Consider the following 21,928-nt stretch of genomic DNA (forward strand, 5'->3'; position numbering starts at 1 on the left):
AGCAGTACTATTCAAGATTGCTTAAAGAAATTTAATTAGCATTATGAAAAAATCGAGAGAGATATTTCCAATATGAAAAAGGATAATCATGTTAGAGACTTGGGGAGCCACATGTAAAGCTGTAAAATACGTCCATAAATAAAATAGTTACCAACGCATGTGAGAGCTGGAGGCATCACCTGGGTTCTTCTCAGCCAGGAATAAGTGAAACACAGTGTCCTGAGCTATGGTGGTCCTGTATCCCTCAGCACTATAGAAATGTCCAGACAAATTTTTATTCGTCAAAACTGAGATGGTACAAGTATAACTTAGAAAGGAGGAAAAAATTATGCTATGAATCCTACAAAAAAGACACACCACAATTAAACTCAAAGAAGAATGGTGTCAACTGTGCTGGGAACGCCTGAACTGGTGTGCTCTCTTGAGTGGTTTTATATGGAAAAACTATAGGTGGCTTTTGTAATTGCTCTATATAAACTCATTGATAATGTCCTGTTGTCAGGAGGAGAAATAATTTTCTATGCATAAAATGAATAGAAAAATATAATTACAGCACAGTTTTCAAAAGTATAAATATTTGAACCTCAGAAAAGTTTCTCCTAAGACCTTTACATTTTTTATTTTGTGTTGAAGAAAGGACTGTGTGTGCCCTAGGCTTGTCTGGAACTGTCTACAATAGGTGAGGATGACCTTAAATGTCTGTTGATCCTCCTGCCTCCATTTTCCAAGCACTGACATTATAAGCACAAACTATCATGCCTGGCTTTCCTGCATACTTTCCAGATAGATTTTATAGTTTCACCAACCCAGTTTCCCCTTAAGTTTTTATTCTAAAGATTTTCACAAAGCTTTTATTCATTTAATGAAGTCAGTAACCAAGCTTACCACGGAGGTCTAGATAATTTGCCCATAACTGGGAAACAAAGACAAGAATGTGAGCTTTAAGATGCCTGTCCATTCCGGGAAGTTCTTCTCCATCTTCCCCATCAAGTAGTCCATAGTTTTCTATAATTACCTTGGTCCCAGCCTTCTCAGAACACAAACACTAAAATGCTAAATGCTCTGAGAGCTCCTTACTCTGTTCTTCAACCACAGCCTCTACGCCCCCAAATATAAAACACCAACCTGTGCCATGACTTTACAAAGCCACTTGGGTTCCACAAAATACAGGTCGCTTAGCTGCAGTGCAGGGTCTTGAAAATGCAGAAGGACTCCTGCAATGAAAATCCACGGAAGAGTGAAAAGTGGGATGCAGAATAATACAAAGCCCAGAAACTCCAGTGTAGCTAGTTACATCGACAGTCTCACAGAGGAGGACCCTGGAGCCCCTGCATACGCTACCCCTGGGATACAAAAGGGTAAAGGAAGCATTTTCAAATTAGATGACTTGTTAATATGCATAAGTATATTTGGAATACCATCAAGCATTGGAAAGTGTATGTTGATAAATGCAAATTCACAATATTCTTTTGGATCTTCTACATCAGTGGTCCTCAGCCTTCCTAACTCTGTGAGCCTTTAACACAGGTCCTCGTGTTGTGGCGACCCCAACCAAAAAATTATTTTGTTGCTACTTCATAACTGTAATTTTGCTATTGTTATGGATTATAATGTAAACGCCTGATTGCAGGATATCTGATATGGGACCCCAAAGGGGTCACAGCCCACAGGTCTAAAACTGCTCTTTTACATGCATAGTCCAAAGACATGCTTTAATTTCCATATAAATAAAAACAACACACATCTCTGAATATCTGATTTAAGGATCATGAAGAAAGAAACTCATACAAGGATCAAAACGGTTTCCTGGCTATTTTCTCTAGGACTAGACATCAAATGACATGTTCTGCAAGCTAACAAGGAAGGGGACCAGCTTGGCATGGGGCTGCAGTGGGCTGAGACTTGAACGGCAAGCTCACAGTTTAAGCAACAGAGCCCTTCATATCACATCACACCAGCCTCTGCTGTCTAAGGTGGCCCAGTGAACCACTGCAGTAATAATTCTTATATAAAAATGATATTCACACAAAAACGTGCTACTAGGAAATGACGTGGCTTCATCAAGGGTCCAGTGTCTCATAATAGCAAAACCATAGCACCGAACCCACATATCTTCATTCCTGCTCGGGGATCCTTTCATACTTTGTCCTTAGTCAATTTCAAAGTATACTTTCCTGGGACATAATAATTCAATGTCCATACATATGGTGGTCTTACAAAAGATAAAATCCACCAGTAACGTGTTTAAGAATTTTAATGGCATTGTCTTTCATTTCGAACAGAGATCATATACAAGATTCAGACATCTCTTCCAATTATCACGACCTAGCCCTGGAAGCCAGAACACAGGTCAATCGCACAAACCTGACTCGTTTAGGAAATGAACGGCGTGTGGGAGCTCGTTCTCATCCAGCTGCAGCTGGTGTTCTCGCACGAGTTGTAAGAGACGCTTCCGGTTAATGACAGGAAACTCCACCGGCACAGCCTTGCGCTCTGACAGGATGATTTTCTCCAGTTCTACGTAGCAATCTGGAATCAACTGCCCAACCACAGGCTGATCTCGGATCTATGAAATTACAGATGACAAGGTAGAAAAATCTGTTCAAGTCACAGATGTGGTGCACGGGAAATTCAGCCATAACAGTTTTTACACGGTGGATGTGTTTTTAATGAAATCGAAACATGGTGCAAAGCCTATCTAAATGGTGATGAATAGATGAGGAAATTAAAGTACGGAAATTAAGGACATAGAGTCGATTGGGGAGGAAACGCAACAAATAAAACAGCATAAAAATGGTTATCTATTAGCACAGAAAACCCATTTCAAAAACAAAGGCAAATAACCAACCGAGAAAGTGATTTCATTTCCTGATGCACTGAGGGTGTGTACGGTACACAGGTGGATTAAGACATAAGAGCTTTGGTATATTTCTTTATAAGATGAAAATACACCCACAAGTATTGGAGACTTTTGGACTGTAATATCAAGAGTTAGAGCTGGACTCATGGAATCTCCTCCCCTAGTTACGTTTTCTCATGGAACCTTAAACTCTGGAAAATAAGATTTGTCTAAATGCCAGTGATCCCGACCTGAGAGGAAGCCTGCTGTCTGAAGCACTGGCCGAGAGACAGAGTGAGATTTTCAAGCGAGGTTTCTGTGACAGATATCTTTTCTTCTTTAGAGTTTCTTTGTTCCCCCAGATAAATCTAATTTTAAAGAGAAATACAGCTCTGAAGATAGCAAACCAAATGCTCCTGAGGGCCACTAGGGGGCAACCTCTCCTCGTGTCTGGATTCTTAGGATGCCTCCACTAGTTCTACCCAATTCTAACAAATTCTTAGGCTGGAGAAACTGGGTCTTTCCAATATACATAAACACAAAGCTACGGCTCACGCCTCTCTGCTTGCAGCCAGAGATTGGTTTCCAGCACTGAGAACTACTGCTTCCATGCTTTCCTGCACGTATTGCCCTGGAAAACTAATCCTACTAACGGTCGTATGTTCTTCAGCATTTACACATTAGGACAACATACAACTTCAAGTTCAAAGTTATGTTTTAACCCAAGGAAGGCAACAGAAACAAATGAATGTCTTACAGGAAGCAGATCAAGAAAGGGCAAAAGTGCTGAGGGCGGGTCCCAGCCAGCAGGAGGATGCTATTGGACTGGAGAGACTTTAAAGGAATGGGGTCCACACTGACTGAGGTTCTGTCCTGTATTTCCTTCACCTTTCACCTTGATCATGGGATCACTACCAGGTTGAGATAGGGAAGAAAAACAGTACAAGAAACTGTTTGGAAAGAGTCAAGACACAAAGAAGATCAACGAGGCATGCAGGGAGCGCTCTTAATCAAGTCAAAGCTGCTCCTTGAAGATTTGATGCAAACTTCAAAGAGGAAGGTATCCCAGCATGGCAGGCTCTCCTATCCCACCATCTGAAAGAACTAGTGAAGCAAGCTGGTGCATGCTCAAACCATGAGCACCAATGAGGTGACCATTAGCAATATACATTCCTATTCAATTATAGGGCCATTTGGGGAGGCACGTTTGGCTTCTTTGTATGGAGTTGTTATAAGGATGCATTTTTAAGTACAAAAAGGAATCTGGTCTCACTGATTGACAGTAATAACTGGCAGCTGTCTCAAAGTAGGATTAACCCAGATGACTGGCCAGTCCCCTCCTTGCAGCAGCAGCGACCAGAACTGCTGACCCAACTCTCTCTTAAAGACTTGCTCCAGCTAAACTCTAAATTCAGGCTTTTACAAAGCAAAATCATCTTCCAAAGTGGTGCTTCAAATACCTGATGTATCAGAAAAGGAAACACTAATTATCTATCCCAAGAAAATCTTTTTTTTTTTTTTTTTTTTTGGTTTTTCAAGACAGGGTTTCTCTGTAGCTTTGGTGCCTGTCCCAGAACTAGCTCTTGTAGACCAGGCTGGCCTCGAACTCCCTGAGATCTGCCTGCCTCTGCCTCCCGAGTGCTGGAATTAAAGGCGTGCGCCACCACCGCCTGGCTTCCAAGAAAATCTTTAGGTGCGATTACAGGCACAGAAGTAAACTAATTGGATAAACAGATGAATTCAGTGAGTGGGGTTTATATTTGTGGTTTAAAACAGTCACACTCTCCCTAATCTTATTAGTCCCACAGGACAGCTGAAAAAAAAAAAAAAGCAATGTGGAAAGTTTCTAACACAGGATGCCATTCTTAGACAAATACTACCAAAATCAGGAAGACTCTTTAGTAACTATTAAATGTTCCTTGAACAGTTTCTCTCCCTGAGTACCACAGAGACAAACCCGTGGACAGATGGCCCGTCTGTCTTATGAGAGGAGTAGAGCCTGTGGAAGCGCAACAGAGCCGAGTCGATGGACCGCTATGGAGCTGTACATGGTTCGTCACTCAGCGATCCATCCTGGAGCAATTTTGAGAAAGCAATGCGGCTGTGTAGGAAATTACTCTGGGATACCCAGGCTGAACCAAGCCTTGGTTACATTCTCCACAGAAACAAAACAGGGAGACTCGGCATTGTGTTTGCCACACGGAAGGACTCAAAGCATTTTTTTTTTTTTTTACAGAAATTTCAACCATATTCCTTCCTGTGAGTACTGGTTATCCACTAAATGAGTGGATAACCAAAGAGAGTGTAAGGAATTCAAAACACAAGTCTTAAGCTGGAAATTAATGGAAATTAATTTATGAATTAGGTAATTATCTAAAGATCGCTGACAACCAACTAGCGGTATTGACATCTCACAACATTAAGAGAAAAAGATTGGAATTTTTTAAGAAAATGGAAACCACCAGGAAAAGAATTATGAGGGAACCACACGGACGATGAAGATGGAAGTAAAATAGGGACCCCCAAAGGAAGTTGCTAGAAGAACAGATGCCACAGAGGACGGGAGCACCCGGCCCCACCACCACATTTAGCCTCTGGATGGAACCCTGGAGAGGAAGCTGGGAGAATAGGCCTCTGGATGATTTTCTCAGGATCCAGGCAAGATTCTCCTAGTTCTGCTCGGGATCCTCTAGCTATTTCACCCCCACTTCTATGAATTATGAATGAAGTATGGTATAAATAAGTCATTTTAAAGTGAAAGTATTTTCGTAGTTCTGAGCTATGAAAAAAAAACCCCACAATTTCCAGATAATCGCTCTCTCCTCAAGGTTCTTGACATTTCTAAGCAGCAGCACAATAAGAGAACGAACAAGGGGTATTTTTCAAGCAGCCTACCGGGAGCACACTCTCCCTCCCTGAACACCAGGCAGCCTCCAGGGGGCGCACCCTCCCACCTTAATCGCCTAGCAGCCTGCAGGGGGCGCACCCTCCCACCTTGAAATTAAGGCTCTCATTTATGATGGTTTTCCGAAGCTTTGCCAGCGCATCCGACTCCTCGGTGGCATTTACGAAGTGGTAGTCCCGGATGGTGGGGAATCCTCGCTTGTTTAGGAGTTCCTTGGTGATTTTGCTTATGCAGGCTTTGCGCTGCTTCTCATCAGAAACATCCAAATGTGTGCCCACCAGAATCACGGGAGAAGAAGAGGCACGGGCCTAAGGGAACAGAAACAAGACACGTCCTGTTTATATAAAAATCCTTTCTGTTTACATTTCTGCTGGAATGGGCTACGTATGAAACTCAGTGCTTCAGCGACGACAGATTCAAGGGCTTCAGAAGCAGACAACAGCGACTGTCTTTCCTTGCTGCTAGTGTGTGCACAGAGTCCTCTAGAGGACAGGTCTTGACACACAATCCTGTGGCACATCACCGTTTTGAGACGGGAGCTTTATGAGACAAGGAAGTCACAGCGCTGAGCCCAGAAACAGACTGCCTCTGTCATTACAGTAAGAGACACCCAGAAAAGGATAAGTTACGTCCTCTTCCTTTTGCTACTGGGCCTGTGCGTTCTTGGCCTTCCGCCAGAAATTGCCTTGCAGATGCCAGCCTCGAGGGCCTGGATTTCCCTCCCTCCAGAACAGTGAGCCGGAAATCTCTGTCGTTAGTGAATCACTCAGGCTTAGATAGACTGTTTCAGCAGCAAATGGCAACAAAGATATTCCCTTAAACTTAAAATAATGATAATCATATAATGATTTTCAAGCTATTATTATGTCTTTTTGAGTCCAATTCTTACCACCTTCCAGGTTCTTAAATAACTGTGCTACTGTAATTTTCCTTTTATTTTAACATTTGCTTAAAGAGGGTTGTTGGCGAGCTGTTTTTCTAAATTAAGGAAGGAAGTGTTCAGTAAACTCCAAGCTCCACCAGAGCAGCACAAAATCACTTTAAAGTCATTCAGTTTGAAGCCGTGCGATGGTGGCGCACGCCTTTAATCCCAGCACTCGGGAGGCAGAGGCAGGCGGATCTCTGTGAGTTTGAGACCAGCCTGGTCTACAGAGCTAGTTCCAGGACAGGCTCCAAAGCCACAGAGAAACCCTGTCTCGAAAAAAAAAAAAAAGTCATTCAGTTTGGAGAATGAAAGACCAAAACCACAGAAACAAACCTTACTGCTACTATACTATTTGCCCAATCTGCTATAATATTAGCAAGAAAAGAGATGCTTAAGAAAGATCCAGATTATCAGGTACACCCATGAACTACTGATGTGGGATATATCAATCTGTTGATTTCATTGGTTAAGTAATAAACAAACTGCTTGGCCTCATGGCTTAGAACAGAATGCTGGGAGAAAGAAGCTGAGTCAAGGAGTTGTCATGATTCTCCCACTCCAGGCAGACGCAGGCTAGAATCTCCCTGGTAAGCGCACCTCGTGGTGCTACATAGATTAATAGAAATGAGTTAAGAGGCTGAAACTAAGGGGCCAAGTAGTGTTTAAAAGAATACAGTTTCCGTGTAATTATTTCGGGTAAAGCTAGCCAGGTGGCGGGAAGCAGCCCGCCAGTCCTATTACTACAAACTACCAAATTCCATGTTCAGATGTCCTAGTGCAAACTTCCTGAGGACCTCACTGAGGTGACAGAGTGAGCACAGGGACTCTTGCTGCAAGCTCAACTAAAAGTCATATAAAGAAATGCCTATCAACAAGGCAGCGGTAGATGGTAGAGAAATAGCAAAGCAGAGGCATCAAAGAAAGGAGGCCAACCATCTGGGATCATTTGCCTGGCAGGATCTGAAGGCTTCATACTTAAAGGCCACTGAAAATATACTAGCCATGTGCAGAGTGTTTGTTACACTTCATCTGATGTTGGGAAAGTTGGTATGGTGGTTAACAAAACAGTATGATCAAAATCAGCCGTATGTCTATGCTTTCAGACTTGACAGTGTGAAAGGATTTCAGAGGCTGGTGACAGGCAGCATTGTGGGATGCTTCACTTCCGTATCATTACACAAAATCTAAGGGTTTCTAACTTAGAAACAAAAGAAAGGAAAGAGAAGAAAGAGAGGAGAGAGAGAATGAGAGAGGGAGAGAGAGAGGGGGGGAGAGAGAGAGAGAGAGAGAGAGAAAGAGAGAGAGAATGAGAGAAGGAGAGAGAATGAGAACAAAAAGAGAGAGGGGAGGGAAGAGAAGAAAAGGAAAAATGAAAAAAAAGAAGAGAGATTCAAAACAAGTGGAGGAACTGTTCTTTAAAATATATCACCTTATATACACATCAGAAAGAAAAAAAAAACAGAATATAGCTGGGCATGGGAGTGCACACCTTTAATCCCCAATACTCAGAAAATAGAAGCAGGCAGATCTCTGTGAATTCAAGGCCACCCTGATCCTTCATAGAGAGTTCCTGGCCAGCCAGGGCTACACAGTGAAACCAGGCCTCAAAACGTGCAAGCAAGCAAACAAAAAGCAGAAACAGAAGATATAACAGAGAGCAGGATCCTGCTCCACTTCCATGTAACTAGAAGAGTTCACCTTGATGTTGAAGAGCCAGGGCTTCATGGCATCCACCTCTGCCTGCCCCTTGCTGAGGTCATACACAGCAAGGTATAGAGCTCGCTGGGTCATGAAGTGGGGGTGCGTGCTGTAGAATTCCTCACGACCTGGAAGAAGATGTCCGAGACTTTAGTCTTCCACATAATAGACACAAATCACTATTAAAGTTATATAGAGGGTAGGCATCCTGGGATTTGAGAAGAAAGTGATCAGCAGACAACACTCACACAGCTTTGAAAATGTCTATTAGCTGGCAATCAAGGGATTACTTTAGACACCTCTGCTGGGTGCTGGCATTTCTTTCTGAGTAATGTCTATTCTGGGCAAAATCTGTAGCTTGGGATAATCGCTTAGGATCTACCAGATGTTTTTCTGTTAGATCAGGAAATTCAGTCCTAAAATTTCTACTCAAAACAAAAACTAAGAGAATGCCAAGAGTACCTGCAAAGTCCCACACATTTAGAACAAGGTCCTTTTTCCTTTTCCCTCGTATTTGGATAGGCCAATCTCTGACGTCTATGCCAACTGTGGCGCTCTGCATGCCAAGATCTGACTTCTTCATTTTCATGAGCTGCTGCAGCAGGGTGGTCTTTCCGCTGCCAGTATTTCCCACAATCATAAGCTTCATTCGGTTGTAGGGCACTGCCTTTTTCAGCCGTTGTTGGAGAAACCTGGTGTTAAAAAGACAGAAGCAATGAAACAGCCTGTCCAGCACTGTGCTGGAACTGGGCCCTGCCGAAGCTGCTCCACAGTGAATGCAAAGGCACAAGCACGCAAAACCATAAAGGTCATGGAATCAAAAAGACACACGCCTTCTGGTGTGCCATCAGTACGTATATCCCATTAGTGATTTCAGAGCAGCCACTGATATTTGGCAGCATTGACAATTCTAATGACATTATCCCAACACTAGAAATAACCAAAATGCTAAAACCCATTTGCAATACCTATTAAAATGTAATGTGTACATATATACATGTACAAATGTCTATGTGGGAGATTGTTTAAACAGTACAAGTAAAGTCTTATCCATTATAAATTTTAAGCATTACAATGGCATAGAATCAAAGCCTGTTTTAATGAAAGTTTGATAATGAGGCCACTTGGCTATGCTATATGTACATGTATATGTTCATATATTTTAAATATAATAAAATAGATATTTATATATGGTATATATGACAAAGAGATATGTTTGCATTAGTTGTGGATAAAAGAATAAGATGCATTTATTTGTTCATTTTAACTATATAAGCTATTACACTATCAAATGATATTAATATTGTTATTCTAAGTAAACAATATAAAATTAATTGAAGCTAATCTGACATGCTAGATGCTCAAGAAATACCATGCTTAAATTTTATAGATGTAAGTTGTTTTAAAAATAAAATGGATACAGAAGAATACATTTGAAATTATGCTATGCATTGTTATACTTTTAATTTTTTTGAAATTTCAATGTAATTACACCATTTCCCCTTTCCTTTTCTAAACTCTCCCGGGCATCCTTCCTTGCTCTCTTCAAATCTATGGCCATTTTTAAAATTAGAAACCAAACTGTGCCATAATAAAACTTTAAGGAATACTGACTAATTTATGCCAACAGCAGGCATCTGGATGCCCCCCCCCCCGATAATATGATCAAAGGGAAACATCAGGGATTGTGAAGATGTTCAGTGCATAAGTATCTGTGAGGACCAGAGTTCAGGAATCCAGTACCCACTCCAAAGTCAAGCTAGCTGTGGCAGCCTGCCTGCAATCCGTCTCTCAGGGAGACAAAGATAGGAGACCTCCAAGGAAAGCTGGCTCGATCCAGGCTCAGAAGAGACCTGCCTCAGCAAATCAAGTGAAGCATGATCAAAGGTTGATAAATGACCAAGGGTGGAGCATGATGCAAGGAAACACCTGACTTCCACCTCTGGGTGATGAGGAAGAGAACGCCTTCTCTCACCATTCCCTGGATACTAGGAACTACATAAACTTTTGCAGTGACTGCATAGAAACTCATGCATTAAATGAAAAACACATGGAACACACATGTTACATAGTACTATTCATCGCCCTTAAAGTGTATCTGGACAGTCATCAAAATCTCAGGGGGAAAGGTGAAACATATTTGACAAAGAGCACAGGGAATAAAGTCGCCTGACCTTATGATGTCTTTGGCTTTGCATCCTATGTGCTTAAAGTCAAAATTCAGATGCAGTCCATCCAAAGGAAGATCCCATATTTTGCTTAATTTCCCCATTTCATTCGGAAAGGACCTCAGTTCCACGTTGTAACTCACATCAAGAGATGTCAGGTTTTCAAGACAGCCGATTTCAGGAGGAATCTTAATGAAACAGAAAAGGGTAAAACCTGTTGGTAGGAGGGAATCAGTGTGGATAGCCAAGACACAAGACAATAGTGAACAAGAAAGGCTCTTAGATCCCACAGGCACCTTGCACAATCTTAACACAAAGTCAAATATTCTCCCCAAATCTTGCCCTTAGTTTACAGTATTGATGCTTTAAAGACAAGCAAAAATAAAGAACTTACCCCAGGTATATGAGTTATTTACCACTTTATAATAATATAAATTTTATTTGGGGTGTGTGTGTGTGTACATGTATATGTATGCTTGTGTGTGCACACATAAAGATGTGTTTGTGTGTTTGTGTGTAACCTGCAGAAGCTGGTTTCCTCCATTCACCACATGAGACCCGGGAGGAACCTTGGGTTATCAGTTACGGCAGCTACCACCTACTCAACCACCTAGCTGGTCCTATTTATAGCTTTAAAAACTAAATCTCTCTTAGCAATAAACCTCATCAATCACAATTTTGAAAAAAGAAATGAGTAATTTATATTTATTCAAAACTGTTATTTGTGGCTCATTCCATTCTCTCACAGTGCCTATGGTCTTGAGTAAACCAGAAATACCAAATACTTACACTTCAGGTGCCAATCTAATAAAGTAGTTTAATTTTCTGTTCTAATTATTTTTTTTTCAGTTGGAGGCATTGAGTCTTGTGTATGCTAGGTAAGGATTATAATTCTAAGACTACTATTACAAGGTTTTAAGCTAACTATAGTATACTTAGAATAGAAAACATTCATTTGATAGAAAAAAAAGTATAGGTTTTAAAAAATATCCAGCAATCCTGAACATCAGATCGTCAAACCTTTGGTATCTTTTAAATTGGTCAACACCTTGAACTTGACAAGAAAATATTTTCCTTCTATGTGTAAATAAAACGATGCTGACTCATTTAGGGTTGCTGCAGAGGAAGACTAAAGAGATCTAAGCATGGAGGAAAGAAAGGGGGGAAACACAGGCCTGTTGTCATCCCATGAAGATAGGACATAGGGTCTGCCAGGCTCTGGGAAAGGTAAGAGGTCACAGACGGTGACACTCTTACAGCATCACACATTCAAAATTAGATATGCACACTCATATGTAACAATTCCTTAAAATATAAAACAAGAGGATTCGGGATTTGTTTGTTGGGAGCTGAGCTTTCACTACACCCACTTAGCACAGCGGAGGAACACATCTCATTTCCAAAGCGAGAAATGCCAACAGATTTGAAAGGAGTTGTGGCAACACCAGCTGAAATGTCTTCCCGAGTCTCTGATGACTTAAAACAAAGATGCCCTCTCACCTCTTTCAGTTTATTATGAGAGAGATGCAGTTTCTCTAATCTTGACCACACGTGTGGCTTTTCACTCAGGTTCAAGATGGTGATCTGATTATGGCTAAAGAAGAGTTCCCTTAAGTTCAGAGATGTCCAGTGTGCAGGCCCCGGCAGATGCTCAATGCTGTTGTGGCTCATGTCCAAGGACCGCAAGCTGTGGATGACATGATGTTCTATTGAAAGCAAAGTGGGAATTTTCATAGGACACAAAGGAACGTCACCAGGAATTTTACGAGACTGAGAATTAGACGTAATTTTTAAAGCTACGCCACTTACATATAAACATGAACTTGAGCTTGTGTGTTCATACAGCACTTAGAAGAAAAGGCATTTTCCTCTAGAGTGGAGGTGGAAGTGAATAAGGATGATTAGAAGCAAAATTGGTCACTTTGTCTATTGTGATGAAAATATGGTGGCATTGTGATTGTAAGAAAGGATGTTTGGGGTCTTTCACCAAAAAGAAAAAAAAACTGCTTGCAGTGACATATATATTAACCCTTGATAGTCACACATCAAAGCATCATGTGGTATCCCATATTTACAGCTTACACACATTAAGTAAAATTTTTTTTAAAGAAAGAAAATTTGAGGTCCAGTTTCCCTTTGGACAATAGAGCATCTCTCTCAAAATGAGGGGAAAAAACAGTGTTTCATAAATTCTCACGAAGCATGAGAAATTATGATGAACAAATATACAAGCGGTCATTGAGATACTGCCTCCTCTACAGGGTTCATGATTGTGCAGCCCCCACTAGCCCTCCATGGATGGCTTTCACTTTATCAGCGGCTGCTCTGGAGTTAATCACTAGAGCTGTGGATATGCTCTAGTCTCAGTGAGAGAGGACAAAGCATGGGTAAGCCTGCCATGTGACCTGCTTGCCCTCATCAAGCAGTGCTTCTCAAGTTTTCTGAAAACCTTAATACTCAAGAGTGCATGTGTGTGGAGAGAATAAAGAGAGAAAGAAAATAGAGCAGGCTTTTATGCATACACTGATCCCTTTCACTCGGTGTATTAGAAACTTAATGTATTAATCGTCAGCTAACCCAGCATTAGCATCTGCTTGACTAGAGTTTGGGTCTACAAAGCACTGTTTATAGTCTTAAAAATGTACTATGTGCTGTTTTGGTTGTGGCAGAAAAGCCCATGAAAACTAGGAGTAGAAGCTGTGTTGGAGATTACTTTTACTAGTCTAATCAGGAATGTATTCAGGACAAGCAAGAGTCGCTATGTTTTCCCAAAGCCGTGTCTTTTTGAGTAGAGTCAGGACTCTACCTGGACAACTCTGTGTCCACTTGTGAAACCAAAGAAGATTTAAAACAGAAGCACAAAAGAGATGTGTGCCTGAAAATGGTGTTGGTGAAGCCAGAAGCAAGGCTGGAGCTGTGAGCCTGAGGATGGTGTTGATGAAATCAGAAGCTGGATTAGAGTGTTAGTTCTCTGTGAAGAAATAATCTTTGTTTCCTGGTAAACATTTTCTGGTAAATGATTTGCCACCATGTTTTCAGAAACACATTTCAAACATGGCCCCGTGTTTGTTTAAAAGAAGCCACTATGTAAGATTTGAAAATCTGAAGTTGAGCTCAACAACACAGATGAATTATGACCTTGGGAAGAGACTTCATCTCTAGCAAAATTATAAAATGGACATGACGGTAGAAGTCACCTTCTAAAATGATGAGAAAAACCAAAGAAAATGTCCACGTGGCACATTAGAACAGGAGAGGGGTTTTGAAAAGAGAGGTTTATGCTAATGGGTTTGTTTACCTGACATTCTCTGTTACTAGGTTGTGGCTTTTACTTGCCTATAACATGCATACCTGTGCATGTAAACTATGATTGTTTTACACGCATGAATAAAATAGTTCTTAAAATGATGACACACTTGAAACTGAATTAATGTCTAAACTTTGGGTCTTTGATGAATTTAAAAAGTCCCCAAACCCCAGTCACTCATCCTGTCCAGATAGAGAACTGTATATATATTCTCCTAATCTTCAAGGAAAATGTCATTGAAACAAATGAAAAAGGTTACTAGTGTTCAGGCAACAAATAGCCCCCATGTGAGCAGCTAAAACTCAAAAGAAACCAACATCCGTCTGACAAATACCCAGCCCATGCCATCTTATTTAGCTAAATAAGATGCTGCAATTAATTATTCTGCTTATCCCTACACTAAACAGGATAAGTTTCTGTAAAAGTTAAGGAGATATATCTGATGTTAAGTAAAAATGGGTTTATAAATGCTCATGTCAAACCATTGCTTTGTTTCTAAAAGTTATGTAACCGCTCATTCAGCTTTAGAAGTGAAATAACAACGAACTCACTGTGGAAGAATGAATATCGCTTCTGGAATGCACGTGAAACTGTTTTGAGATAATTTTAGACTCGTTATGGAAAAAGGTAAGGCGGGCATCGCAGCTAAAGAAAGAAAACAAGATAATGGACATCTACATTACAATCTTAATGAGATTTCTGGAAAACTCAATAAGAGCAGTAACCAGTAATATACCACTTGTTTGTTCACATTTTACACTGAGGCATAAAACAATCTTACTTCCTAAAAGTATGGCTTGTGTAGGAGTTAAATAAAAACAGACCATCTAAAGGAAGTTCTTTACTTCCAATCATTATCACCTGCCAGAGTAGGACTTAGCCAGAAGTTTAATGGAGGCCCGAGTCTCAGTAGGTTATCCTGAAGCAGTAACCTGGTTGCAGGAAGAACCATGAACTGAGATTACCCAAGCACCCCTCAAAAACAGACCATCCAAAGGAAATGCCTAATGTTCCAACCATTGTAGATAGGATCACCTGCCAGCACACTTACCAGGACACCCCGAGACAAATGTCAATCAATTAGGAGTCCTGAACCTCAGAAACCCCTCACCCCCACCTTTACTACTATAAAAACCCTAATGGTTTAAAATGTATTTCCTTGTTCAAGGTCTCTGTTCAGGTTTAAAAATGTATGTTTAGCCTCCTTGGCTTTGCTAACTTTGCTGGGCTTAAGCTATTTGGATAAGCTGAATCATAAGTTTTTGTATTGATACTAAGAGGTTTGGACCTCCTCTTCTGGGGAAAGAGTGTTGTTTCTACGTCAATCACTCTGGGATAATTAGAGATTCAATGGCCTTGTTAATGATAGAGAACAAAATGCTCACACAGAAGTTGGATGAAAACTTGCTCAGCTGGTCTCCTTTGTTAACCACCTTACTTTCAGCTCTAACAGGCCCCTAATGATCTTGCTTCTTCTTATCCACAGACTAATGGCTTTTGTTTGAGTACAGGTCAATACTGTTTGACTGATAGTATTGAGGTCCCAGTATCACCGCCTTGAGTCCCTGGACAGTCAGAACCCATGATTGAGTGCTGTCATTGGTACTTGTGAAGGGGAAAAAAATGTAGGGCCCAGGGCAGCTTTCCCAGGGCAACTTAGTACAGCCTGCCAAGATGGGTTTGATAGATCAGCAGGAAGGTAGACCTGAGTCTCAGTTTGCCCTAGGGCAATGCTAGCTCTTAGACTCCCTTCTGTTCCCATTTCACCCTGGAACCTGTTCCTTGCCTTTGCAGGAGACAGCATTAACAACTAGATATAAACTTGTTCTGTGTTTACCCTCAGAATGGCTAATTCAGTTTCTTTATTAGCTTTAGTGCAAAATCATTACAGAGTGTGGACTTCTAGTCTTGTAAAAGCTGCTAGCTTATTATAGACTGTTAGGAAATACAAGTTAGTCAGTCATCTTTAAAGTACTGATATAATTAGTTACAGAAATAAGCCTTATTTAGTTCCTTGTAGATATTTTCAAAATCAAACTTAAAACAAGTAATGAAAAACTAAGTTTATCTAATCAGACATACCTAGGGAGCCCTCATACTTCAGAGATCTGCAGAATATGGCATTTAAAATAATGATTAAAATGCTTATTATATTAGTCAGAGACTCTGAGATCCTAGCAGTGACCCAAGGTCTCCAAAGAAGATATGGGACACTATGATATCTCCACCTGGATTATGATGTTGCTGACCACTGGACGAGATGCCCCAATGCAACACCTGCTGCCAGGACCCAGTCCAGACTGTGGACAAACAGCAGGACATTGGAGAATTGATTGTACTACTTTTGCCTAGACAAAATAAGGTTAGTCTTTTCCATGTCCCTGTTCCAGAGGAAAAATATTTACCTTATGGGCCTGGCTAAGACTATAAGACTGCTGTTCTGGATATTTCTGCCTCCAATGCTATGGAGACCTGGGTATGACTAACTGTATATTGAATCTGGTACCTATCAATTTTAATAGATTTAAAAACTACTTGGTCTGTACTCAGATATAATTTATTTATCATTCTAGGATCTCTGATAGTATTGATGGCTAGAGAAGTTATAATGCCAGTTTAGCAGCAAAAGGTATCCAGATCCTTCCACAAAGCTACAGCCAGCTTGTTAGCTCCTTCTAAAGCTACTAGTTCTCCTAAAAAAAATGTTTTACGGTCTGAGAATATAAGCGTTCATAAGCTTTGAGGGTCTAAAAGAAAAGACTTAAGACATAAACACAGGTTAAGATATGGGAAATGTTTCTTACTTCTTCCCCCCTCTATGGCACAGTTCTCATAAGCTTGACTCCTTACTGTTTGGGTCACAAGCTCAAGATTTTAGATTTATTATAGTTGCCTCTTAGATATAAAACACTAAAAGGTGTTTCTAATCTCTGTCCAAACCATGCATGGTTCTCTGGACAGCAGAAAAATATACATGCTTCTAACCAAAGTCTGTAGTATTTGCTAGGACTCAAAGGCATGAGTTTATTCCTTCTGTTTACAGACGCCCGTTATCTGCTCTTTTCCTACAATATGGATATTTCTTTAAGTACATAAATTTTAATTTCTGTTCCTAGTATAAACTTTTCTCAGTAGGCTTCCACTTGGTTGACAGATGCATCTAAGCAGCTGACTGCAACCTGTTCTGAATGGTGGTGAGCCCTGAACTTCATGAAAGCTGATGTGGACCAGTCCAGCTAATATGAACACTCCCTGTCCCTTCAATGAAGTTTGATGAATGCCCCATCGCCTAAATTCCCTCCCTACCTTGCAACCTGCTAGGCCCCTGATAACAACATCCCAATGTCAGCTTGTAGTAGTTGCGGAAAGGAACACGTCATCCCATGCTCCCTGCCCAGAATAGATTGAAAGGCTGAGACAAGGGGGAACTCCTTGGCATGGGGGACAAGATAACTACCTATAGTGCCCATTGATATGCCAGAAAAATAGGCCCAGAGTTGTCAGTTAATGGACTTATTAACTTAAGTCATTCTTAGGTCCCAATAATACCTCCTTAAGACCATGGGGAGGCAGGACCCATGATTTGGTCCTGTCATCAGAGCTTGTGAAGGGGGAAATGTAGGAGCCAGCCATGATAAGCTAAATAGAAACACACCACCTAAAGGAAGTTCTTTGCTTCCAACCATTATCACTTGCCAGAGTAGAACTCAGCCATAAGTTTAATGGAGGCCTGAGTCTCAGTGGTTTACCCTGAAGCAATATCTGGCTGCAGGAAGAACCACAAACTGAGATTATCGAAGCACCACCCAAGAACAGACCATCCAAAGAAAAGGCCTAAGGTTCCAACCTTGAAGATAGGATCATCTACCAGCACACTTATCAGGACACCCCAAGACAAATGTCAGCCAATCAGGGGTCTTGAACCTCAGAAACCCCTTGCCCTCAGTTTTACTACTATAAAAATCCAAATCTAACTGAGCTTGCAGCTCTCTGTTTATTCCAGTATGTTGGACATGCAGAGAGACCAAGTTTGCATACTTGCATAAAATAAAGGCTCTTTGCTTTTACATATGGGACTCAGTTTCTTTGTTGGTTTTTGGGGGACTTTGTGGATCTGGGCATAACAACCACCAAATAATAAGATAGGATTTTTTATGCTCATAGATTGGCAGAATTAATAGTGTTACAAAGACCCTTCTACAAAAAGCAATTACAGATTCAATGCAATCCCAATCAAGTTTCCTGCAACATTCTTCACAGAAAAGGAAAAACAAAAACTAAATAACTAACATTCGCATGTAGCCAGAAAAGACTCCAGATAGCCAAATCAATGGGGAAAAGGCAGGGGCGGTACCATTTTAGATGAAATATATGTCAGAGTTATAGCAATAAAAACTGTATTGTACTGGCACAAAAAAGGACCTGTAACTCAATAGAACAAAATAGAAAACCCAAATGTGAGTGTGCATAACCACTGCTATCTAATGTTTCATAAAAATGCCAAAAATTCACACTGGAGAAAAGAGCATCTTCAGCGAGTGGCGCTTGGAAGGCAGGATATCTACATGTAACAGGAAGGAATTAGGTCTGTATCTATTACCTTGAACAATATGCATAGAGAGAGAGAAGATGTTTAAACGAAGTAATGCCACTCGGAATGACAATGGCTCCCTCAAACTGCAGGAGTGAGAAACACCTCTCAAGTTGTCGGTCTTGGTAGTCCAAGAGACACTAAGCCAATAAAGGCTGTCACTGCTGCCTTCCTGCTGCTGCAGACACCAAGTGCTTTGGAAACAGGACTTAGAGGATTCTTGCTGGATTTGACACAAAAGTACCCTTCTTGAGAGCTAGCTTTCATGACCACAGAAGGTGGAATACAGTCAGCCAAGGGAGGAATAATAGTACAGCCTGACCTGTTAGTGTTCAGGCATCTGTACTGGCCTGCCCTGTGGGTCCTGACAGGATATAGCCTCAGCTGCAGCCACTAAGAGCACCTTCTGTGCACATCCACTATGTTCCCTTTTAGAAGGTGAGCCTTGCTCACCCTCATCTCTTTTTTTTCTCTCTCTCTCCCTCTCTCTCTTTCTCTCTCTCTCTGCTTCTCCCTCTACCTCTCTCTAAATCCCCCTCTACCTCTCTGCCTCTCTCTACGCTTCTGCCACTCCTATCCTCAGAGGCCAGTCTCTTCCCTCCTCTCCACTCTTTTGTCATCCCCTGTCCCTTAATTAAGAAAAAAAAATCCTTCCACGTGAGCTCTGTTTCATGGCATCTTTCTCTCTCCGGATTTTTAAAATTACAACACTACCTAGCTGTGATGCCTACCAATCGCAATGGATAAAAATGACACAGTATCTCTAAAGGTTCAACAATGGCACTACAAGCAGTATAATTGGACTTAAGGCCTGTTCAACAGAGGGAAAATCAAGCCTAGTCCTGTAAGCCGAGTCACATGCTTGTGAGTAGTGGCATCATGGATTTCAGAGAAGAACCTACGACTGCCATCTTCCTAAACCAGCATAATCCTAACTGCACTCTAAATATGTATCCTTCTGCCCACAGATAAGTGTAGCTCTCACCTCCCATCAAAGAAGATTCCTTTTGCATCAGACAGGTATCATCACAGAAAGCCACAAGTAGTTAAAATAAAGATGAAGCACCAGTTATGGGCCACGCAGCGCCCACTGAGATGTCCACAACACAGCCCTACGCTTAAGGCTCAGAGAATAACTCAGAAGCAGAGGCGGAAAGATACTAAGAGCCAGTGGCCCAGCAACTCTGCTGCAGAATGGTGGGTTCTTAATATGGCACAGAGAGGCTCTGCCCGTGAAATCTCAACAACATGGCTGTCTGAGCAGGACCTGAGCAATTCCAAAACCAGTTACCATCCCAACCCAGAGGAGAGAAATTCCACAAGGCCCCACTCACATATGAAGAACTACAAGCAATTAACATCTGCTGAGAGAGGGAGATTAGTCCTTCTTAACCAGCTATCCAATACCAAGTAGTCAGTCCTAAAAACATACAAATATACAAGCAACACTAACAAGATTCAGAAGGTCACATTTATATAATTCTTTGTGTGTGTGTGTGTGTGTGTGTGTGTGTGTGTGTGTGTGTATGTTTTTAACAGCTTTAGTTTTACAGAAAATATGGGTGGGGACGATCCACTTCCTGTTCCCCACCTGGCCTCCCCACACCCCTTTTCTCCACCTGTCAATAGGTTCAGCTGCAGCAACGGGCCGGTACTGACACGAGCAGTGTCCCATTCACAGTTTAGTTTAAGGTCATCCCTGTGTGTTGATAAACATGGCAGCTGTCCGTCATTGCTGTCATCCAGTAACCACCTATTCCGCCCTTTCTCTTTGCCAGCCCATGATAACTACTGCTCTTTTGACTGGCACTCATGGTTTTACCTTCTCCAGAATGTTTTGTAAGTGGAATCAAGCAAGTGTGACCTTCGTTCGCTGAAATATGCATCCATTTTATTGTCTTCCACATGCCTTTCCCTGGCTTGATGGCTCATTTCATTATCAGCCTGCCAACTTGGTTTGTTGAACTGTGGCACCTTTTAACTGAAACACCGCCTGTAACGTCTTAAAACACCCATAATATGTCCCTTTCTGGAAGGTCTGGTAAGGGTGCGGTCAGCACCAACACTTACCAAGAGAATTCATCTGGGCACTGAAAGTCTCCACTTTTGGACAAGCCTCAAGAAAGTCTTCAGGTAGGGATGGAATATGGTTTTTACTAAGATTTAAAATCTTCAATTCCTTCAGGCTCAAGGGAGAACAAATCCCAGATATTTTGTTTCTAGTGGGAAAACACAAAACTGAGGATTAAAATTTGAATGCTTTTATAGTGTAAAGGTATAAAATCAATTCACCCTCCAAGTACAGTTTCAAGGCACATTTAAGCCTCAAAATTAACCGTGAAGATTCCAACTGATAAAATTGCCTAAATTAACAATGGCCTCCACCTTTTGCCATGTTTGCTTTAAATTCATTGCTATAGAAATATCTCCATGCCTTCTCAGCCATGCTAAGTTCGGTGGAATATAAGCTTGCTGTCATGATGAGGCAGGTCTTACCCTTCCAATAGGAGCTGTTCCAGTTTCTCCACCACTTGGGCGAGGTTCTCTGGGATGGAAGAGAGCTGGTTGTAGGACAGGTTAAAGTGTTTGAGGCTGGGACACTTCACCAGGGGGTCTAAAACTACTGTGGGTCCAATGTCATTTCGAGAGGTGTCGAGGTTGGTGATGCATGCCATTTTCAACAAGAAGGAGGGGAAGGATGTGAATTTGTTGCTGTGCAAATCCAAATGCGTCAAGCACTTCAGAGTCTGGGAAGATAAAATTTCAGTATTTCAAACTAGGTGAGAAAGAGCTTAGGTACCATTTCTCCTTTTTCATACCATGGCAATCTAGAACCAATGGGGATTTTGATTTTGATTTTAAAAAATAAAACCACAATGCTCAACATAACTTCAGTATACTTACTAGGTCAACCATCCCTGCTGCAGCATGAGTTAAAACATTAAAAATTCCATAAGTGATTGTCTAAAGCAAGTTCACAAACATAAAGTTGATGCCTCAACTTAGCTTATTTTTAGAAATTACTTCTGTTAAAAGCAAGATGAGTCAAGGCTACTGCGATGTATCCAACTCACATGGTTAAATCTATCAGACACAGGCTCTCCCGGGGACAATTTATATTAGAGTGTGTAACAACTTCTGAAAGGTTATTTAGATACCTTGTGAATCCCACAATAATGGGGTAATTGATGCCCCAAACCTATATAGACTTAACCGTGTTAATACAGTATGATAAAAATATCGCTTACATTCCAAGAGAAAGGAACTTTTACTGGACAGAGTTAATAATTCTCCTTGAGGTTACTTAACACTGAAGACTGCTATCCTACTGTCTGTTCAGCCTATCTGTGTGTAACCTGCCTTTAAGACAGTGGTTCTCAACCTCCCTAACGCCGTGACCCTTTAATACAGTTCCTCGTGTTGAGGTGACCCCCAACCATGAAATTATTTTCATGGCTACTTCATAGCTGTAGTTTTGCTACTGTTAAGAATCAC

At 41.2% G+C, this 21,928-nt stretch overlaps 1 protein-coding gene across 2 annotated transcripts in view; it reads right to left on the bottom strand.

The window, feature by feature from the left end:
- Lrrk2 (leucine rich repeat kinase 2) overlaps positions 1-21,928 on the bottom strand; it is a 130,257-nt gene that overhangs the window by 46,025 nt on the left and 62,304 nt on the right. For both annotated transcript variants that reach the window (XM_041672590.1, XM_041672591.1), the window contains 10 exons: positions 20,930-21,180; positions 20,504-20,652; positions 14,394-14,487; positions 12,036-12,222; positions 10,542-10,723; positions 8,830-9,059; positions 8,368-8,495; positions 5,834-6,052; positions 2,365-2,566; positions 1,126-1,214 (listed from right to left, as the gene is read on the bottom strand). In XM_041672590.1, coding sequence (XP_041528524.1) covers positions 1,126-1,214; positions 2,365-2,566; positions 5,834-6,052; positions 8,368-8,495; positions 8,830-9,059; positions 10,542-10,723; positions 12,036-12,222; positions 14,394-14,487; positions 20,504-20,652; positions 20,930-21,180 — 1,731 coding nt within the window. The remainder of the gene's footprint in view (positions 1-1,125; positions 1,215-2,364; positions 2,567-5,833; positions 6,053-8,367; positions 8,496-8,829; positions 9,060-10,541; positions 10,724-12,035; positions 12,223-14,393; positions 14,488-20,503; positions 20,653-20,929; positions 21,181-21,928) is intronic.

This window comes from Microtus oregoni, unplaced genomic scaffold (assembly GCF_018167655.1).
Source record: "Microtus oregoni isolate MIOR12 unplaced genomic scaffold, Mior012 000022F_ref0000154, whole genome shotgun sequence".
Classification (NCBI taxonomy): Eukaryota; Metazoa; Chordata; class Mammalia; order Rodentia; family Cricetidae; genus Microtus; species Microtus oregoni.